Source organism: Xiphophorus couchianus, chromosome 6 (assembly GCF_001444195.1).
Source record: "Xiphophorus couchianus chromosome 6, X_couchianus-1.0, whole genome shotgun sequence".
Classification (NCBI taxonomy): Eukaryota; Metazoa; Chordata; class Actinopteri; order Cyprinodontiformes; family Poeciliidae; genus Xiphophorus; species Xiphophorus couchianus.
This window is the reverse complement of record NC_040233.1, coordinates 15,785,131-15,792,265: the sequence shown is the minus strand read 5'-3', so window position 1 is coordinate 15,792,265 and position 7,135 is coordinate 15,785,131. Positions and strand designations below refer to the sequence as shown.

General features: G+C 39.7%; 1 protein-coding gene across 1 annotated transcript in view; it reads left to right on the top strand.

Moving 5' to 3' along the window:
- The first annotated feature begins 205 nt into the window (after positions 1–205).
- Positions 206–7,135, top strand: part of cdh2 (cadherin 2, type 1, N-cadherin (neuronal)) — a 78,400-nt gene continuing 71,470 nt past the window's right edge. Inside the window, exons 1-2 of the mRNA XM_028020798.1 lie at positions 206–518; positions 2,789–2,897. Of these exons, the coding sequence (XP_027876599.1) occupies positions 459–518; positions 2,789–2,897 (169 nt within the window). The 5' untranslated portion in view covers positions 206–458. The remainder of the gene's footprint in view (positions 519–2,788; positions 2,898–7,135) is intronic.

Below are 7,135 nucleotides of genomic sequence, written 5' to 3'. Positions count from 1 at the left end.
TAAATAAAACAACAAAAACAAAACAAAAAAAAATTGTTGAGAAGACCCCCCTCTCAATCTATCCCATACAAATCCCCTCTCTATAGAAATTGTCTGTGTCACCAGCAGAGAGAGACAGTGAGATGGACGTCTTAAAAGCCTAGTGGCCGGGACTCGTTTTGTTTCTGTGTCGGTCGAACTGGATGGGAGAGAGGGAGGGAGGGATCAGCAGCAGCAGCTTCAGTACCAGGCAGTGCTCTGCCTCAGTACGGACCGGGTAGACAGATAGAGGAGGAGGCTCCTACATGCTGCCGACACCGTTTCTCCTCCTGCTGCTGCCTTTCTTTCACGGGGAGCGTTTCCGAGGCCACTCTTGAACCGAAAGGATATTCTTTTATTTTTTATTTATCCAAATCTGTTTTTCAATATTTTTCCACGGATTCCGAAGAGGGGAAATAACAGGAGCGTCGGGCGTACAAATGTTCTCGTTACACGAGGGTAGCGGGCTGCTTCTGCTCTTGCTCTTAGCAGGACTGCAGGTAATGTAATTGCAGAGTGGCTTTCGAGCGGAGTTATATACCGGACAGTTTAGTCGCTCTTATTTTCCCCTCTGTACCTTTCCATTGCTGCTTCTTGAGTTATAGGAACCGGGACGGGTTTGTAGCTCCTCGGAAGCCACTTTATATTGCTTGTAGTTGGAAAGCACCGCGGGGTCGGGCACCGAAATTGACAATAAAGTCGCCGGAGTCTAGCTTGGGCGGCAATTACTCGCTAGCGGCTCCGGTTTTATTGATTGCTCACAAGAAGCCGAAACGAGGACTACGTTTGAATTAATTATTTCAGCTAAACGACTTAAAATTTACAGCCTATTTTCGAAGTTTCTCTGGTTGAATCTCGTCTTGGAAGTTGATGACACCGACCCACGATAACCTAGATATTGTTCGATTATATTTGGTTTAGATTCGATGTCTGTTTAGTTTGATACATTGTAAGCACGCTCCTCCCTCTGGTGTGAAAGTCCTTATTAACAATGTAAAGCTGAACAATTCAGCGGATGTACAACCTGGCAACTTGTATGGTTTGTGAAAGTGACTGATTTTCGACTCCAATTGGGTTAAGCGTTTATGTACCTTGAATAAAACGAGAACGGCTCAGTTAATTTCTGCCATCATTGTAACCTAAATTGCCTTCTCTCAAAGGTCTGACTATTGTATTAACATTTGGATCCAGAAATATGCAACCTGCTGCCATGGCTTTTGGATAGGGAGCCAGGCTCTGCTCCCCCGCCCTTTCTTTAGGCTTTTTTTCCCATTTAAATTCCTCTGATTAAGAATGGCAAGTGGCACAATGCCCTTTTTTAATTTCTTTCAAAGCTCTTTAAATTTCACATTCTTTTGAAAGTACATTTCAAAACGAGAGGAAACTGGCAAGACCTGTGTGTCAAAGAGCTGGATTTAATGCTATGTGTTAAACCTGTGTGTCAAAGAGCTGGATTTAATGCTATGGTTGCACTGATCTTTAGGCCAGAGATCTGAATTGGCTAATTTTCCCCTGACGATGCTCATGAATCAAATAAGTAACAACATAAAGCCCATTGCTCTCTCTAGTGTATTTCATTTGTCTGAATAAATACATTTTTTGTTGTTGAAATCTTTGCATTACAGTTTTGGTGAAATTTTACTTTGAGTGTTTGAAGGACATCTAAACTGGTTTCCCAATGTACTAATTTTTACACAGCAAATGTGCTTTAAAATTGGTAAGAGTAGACCAAATTTTCCTTTTATTGTCATTTACTGGCTAATGAAATTCTGAACACTTTGGCTTTCTTTTCCTCTGCCCCTTTATATTACATGCATCAAAATTAAGAACTCCCAGTATTTTGGCCAGTCAACATATCAACCAACTTCATTCATTATGTTTCGAAGTTTTCTTACAGTCAGATAAGGTTTGTGATATTTGCTTTTATACATAAATGCATCCTTCATTTTCTGTTGGATTTGATACTGCTAATGCTAATTAGAACCTGCAACCACTTTTACCATTTTTCACGTGTTCTATTTGCTGGGGAAAAATATAAGGATCCACAGTTTGATTCAAATATAAAATCGTAAAAGGGTAACAACCCGAAAAAACCTGATCATTCCTTCTCTAATGTTGAAGTTACGTAAACATCAAAGCATGTTCCTCAGTCATGCTCTGTTAGCTTGTGCTGAATTTTTGCTTCACAAAATATGTACTTTGACTATTTCTGTGCTTTAATTTCCATCTGCAGTGCTAAATATTTTGTAAAAACGATGTGAAGACAAAGTAAAAAGAACAACACAAAGGAGTATATTGATCAGCCATTATCTGGTAGTTTCTTTGAAATGAAAAATACTGTGATTTTCTTGTGCTTGCTCAGACATTCGCACATAGATGTTTATTCCTCCACTCTGTGTATTGCTGCTGTTTGCTTTTATTCCTCCGTTCCTGTACTTCAAAGCAAAGACTGTTTGTCCAGAGGTAGTGTGTTGATCACAGGGGCTGACGGACCACTACCCTGTTTCTGGGCCCATGTACTATGGGACAAATGGGGCTTGTTCTTGCCTAGCCATGCTCTTTGGCTAATGCTTAACCCTTTTGGCCTCATTATCCTAATTGCGGCCCCTGCTATAAAAACAACAGATGCTTTTGTACAAGCATGAGAAGTTCAGAATGTGACCAGGAGGTTTTTTTCCAGACAGAATGCATTTTTGTTGTTGTTCATAAAGGTTGATTTATGACTCATTTTTGCACCCACTTTACCCCTGTGTCTTTTCCCACATTGCAGGGTGCAGCAGAGGCCAGGGGTGCCCCACCATGCAGTCCGGGCTTCTCTGAAGATCTGTACACGGTTGTGGTGCCAGATATCACGGAGAAAGGATGGCCTCTTTTCAACGGTGAGTGGTGAAATATTCCTAGTTTTGTTTCACATTGGATGCCTATTACGTCTGCGCTTGAGCATGTATTTGTCTTGGCATACTCGTCAACGGTGCCTGCCTCTATGTGTTACATTTCAGGGGGAGGATCTGAACAAGACTGACATATTTAAACAATTAGCCTCAGTGTAGTGGTGTGGTGCTGCAAGTCATGTTGTTTGCCTTGTAAAGCAGCTCGATTGGGACTCAACTTCACAACATGCCGACCCTTTTTGCTTGCTTCCCTTTGCTTCACAGCGGGGTGAAACATATGCAGACTGTTAAGTGTTAAGCTAAACTTTATGGTTGCTCCCTTTTTTTTATTTTTTCTTTGCACCATTGTGAGCATTTTGGTATTAACCTCTGGCTTTGATTAAAGGGGGCAAACTTTCCTGATTGCTTTGGGGAGATGTATCTTTTTCCAAAGAATGAAAATAAGCAATTTCTGTGATTTTAATTAAGCAAATACTCTAGTTAAGCATTTCATAGCTTGTGCTGGCACACGGGTTTAGTTTGATCAAGTTATACAATTGCTTAGCAATTTTCCTGTCCTAATTACAGGTAGTCGTTTTGCAGATTTTAAATATCAAGCATCACTTTTTGTACTTTTTTCCAAATGTTGACACTGTTTTGCCTTAAGGGTCTGTTTGAACCATTTGGTGCCCAATTGCATTTTACACTGCTAAGTGTAACAGTAAAATTGTGTTCAGAATGCATGTTGCAATAAAACTGTTAGCTAAACAGCAAAATTATCTCTTTTTTTCTTCTGTTATAAGCATTTGGATAAATGAAATGCAACAAAGCAGATATGACCTTCTTCTTCTTGGTCTAATATTTGCCATATGGATGCAGCTGCGTAAAATGGCATGCAGGTCTCTGGACGGTAATAAAAACTAGAATATATCACCCGTGTGCTATTAGAGTGGTAAGGGCCTTGAGGTCATTTGGACCAGAAAGTATTCCCGCTTGTGTTGGATTTCACAGTGTGAGCCTAAAACTTGCATGCTGCCGTCATTGTGAGTCAGAGAGGTGGGGGGTGGATGTGACACAGACTAGAGAATAAAGGAGAGAGAGGATAGATTGTGGTTTGAATGGGTGGATACTGCTTTCACTGAGCTCTACTTGGTGCATAAGTTTGTGTTTGATGCTTCAGGTGATGGATTTCCCTGTGTTGGCTCGTGGATGAGCCGTGACCAGAGGTAATCAGGTTCTCTTTTGTTTGCCACCCCTTCACTCGTTTTCTCTCCCTGCCCTTCCCCCAGCGAGTTGTTGCTGTGTGGAGATTTCCTTGACAGTGAGGGGCACTCCTGTATCATTGTAATGCAGCAGGGCAAAGCAGCGTGGGTTGATGTTAATGAAACTCTATTCTCTAATGAGGCTCTCCTGTAGCATGTATTGAAAGACAAAAGACCCCACAGTGTGCGGAGTATTCTTAAACTTTCCTCACTTTGTTTCCACCATGCTGTTTTTTGGTATTGTTTTTGACGAGCTGCTGGAGGCTTTTTTTGTTTTTGTTTTTAATAATTAATTAATTTTTTAAAACACAGCTTCTTTAGCAACACACAGCCGCATTTGGTCAGTTTTTCATTACCTTTGCCATTTCTTAAATAGTAAATGATGAGTCAACTACAAAATAAAAGACGTCTTCAAGTCTAAATATATCTGAGTAAAACATTGAGCTTTTATCATGCTATAAATAACACTCCCAGCTAATTTCAGCATGCATACATGTCTTCTTGAGTTATTGATGAGAAGCCATCAATTGCCTGCTGGTTCAGTTGGCTTCTTTTGAAATGGGATCCACCCACGCATCTGTGTAATACTATCACAAGGTTGTGTAAGATGTCAGAAACATAATTTCTGGCTCATATTATATTGCATTTCATCCCAAGAATACGGTAGATGTGGTGGTGGTAAAATGTTAGAAATCTTCCCTTCAACTAATGGTAGCCATTCTTTTTCCAGCTGATTAAGGGAATACACATCCTGTGGCCTGCAAGGCCTGGAAATTGTTGCAGTTAGCATGTAAACAGAAGACATTGTATGTGCTAAATTGAAGACATCCTGTAGATTAGATAATGGTAATCGTGGGCAGTCAGTTAGTGGAGGTAATCAAATTCTGGTGGTTGGAGACTAAATTTTTACTTTTGGCTGGGCACATGGTGGCCTTCCTGGTTTTTATTTAGTAGTTTTAAAGTTTTTAGACCAAGAAAACCCAAATACTGCAGCTATTATGCCTTTAAAAAATTACTACCACTGAATAGTGAATTAAAATTTTAAGTTTATTTTGCCCATCCATGGTAAGAAGAATCACCTTTGTTTTTCTTTTTATTACAAAAAAAGGACTTTTCACGTTTTTATTTGATCATTTGATTTATTTAGTTGCATTGAAAGAAGCTAAACTGTTCACACATCAGCATATTTTCTTTGATCGAGTCTAGCTGTTTGATGAAAGTGACTTGTTTTACTAGATTTCATTTAATATAAGGTATGCTATAGCTGCGGGTGGTTTGCCCCTGGGTGTCTAATGAAATTCTTGGTGGCTTTAGAGAGCTGACACACAGTGTGCCTCTTTCTTTTTTTTGGTCTTGATGAAGCTCACAAAACAGAGCAAGTCAGAGTCGGCACATTATTCAGCAGGGGTTTCCCCCTCCCTAAATCTAGGTTAATGAAAAGCCCCAAAGCTTAATTGAGCCTAATACGCTCTCTTATTCCGCTGTTCTGCCATCTCTACCTCCAATCTTCTATTCTGATTTCATTTTTCCCTCCCTCCACCCCTCATAACCTGGCTTTTACTTGTATCACTGACAATTACACAAGCTCTTACCATGACAGAAGTATGCTTGTAGACAGCTTTGGCCTAGATTCAAGTGTTTTAAAAGTGACATTGGCAAGAGAGTCCAGCTACGTAGCTCCTAAAATTAGTGTTATTTGGGGTGGTGCTGTGGGGAATGTAGAGTTGACCAATTCAGTAATGTGATTCAAGCAATAACTGTCAAAGTCAGCAGTGCAAACATCAACTGGAGAGAGTTATACAGCTAAATATATCCAGCAATTGTCCTTATTTAGAATATATTTTGTTGTGTAAACATTTTCTATAATCCAAATTTATCTGCTTTTACAAGACAATTGTTGGTGATTCATAAATATGGTTAAGTGAATTAATATTTTTCACTTTTCCAGTTCTTTTTATCTGTTCTGTCAAGATTTCAGTGATCCTGACCGAAACTGCCCCTCCCCCCCACTACCCTCACGTGTTTTATTTATTTTTTGTAAGAGGCCCCAGTATTTGGTGAGACATGACCTGGTTTGACCCAATCTTGTAAACTGAGACAAGTTCTGGTGAAGTATGGATGGATGAATGAGAGGCCATTAATGGAGGTTCTGACACATGAACAGACAGGCCACATAAGCATGACCTTATGTCACCTGAAGTTATTGTGACCTACAGGCTAGACCATATATCACCTACAGGAAGAAAGGGAGGCCAGAAATAAAAGGAGAGTAGAGAAGGTTTCAGATGTGGTATAGCAAGTTTATTCTAATTTGGACCTTAAGATTTTATTTTATTTTATTTTTTGTAGCAGATTTGAGGAAAAAACATGTCTTGCTTTCAGTACCTTGTTTTGGAATTGCACTGATGCACCAGGGTTAAATAATTTTAATTCGAACTGACCTTTGTATGGTTCAAATTCCTTTTTAGAGGATATCCTTGAATCACTGGTGCTACACATGAAAAAGATTTACGGGGGATGTGAGTCACCATGATACTCATGCAGCTGTTGCATGTCTCACATATTTCCTTTGTCACCATGGGACATTTTGAGCAACCTCTGTGGTCATTCTTATTTTCTTTGTTTTATTGTACTTCATACTAAAGCTCTTATTGTTTTTTTTAGGCAGCACTTTGAGTAAAAGTTTGTTTCTAAGAGCAGCCCAGCACCCTCATCCTTCTTTTTACCCCCCCTTTTTTCTTGAAAGGGGATCAATGAATCCAGGGTCTTTGTTTGCTCAGATCAATATGTTGTAATGAAGGCTGTGAACCAATTCCCAGCTAAGGCATCACTGCATGGTGGGATAGTATTTGTTTTATATTTTACTGTAACCAGATTACATAAATTAGATTTTTATCTCACCGTCACTCTGCCTTTTAGCTCTTCTTTGGAACACAGTGGCCTGGATAAGTAGCACATATCGTGATGACAAATTGAATCTTGGCA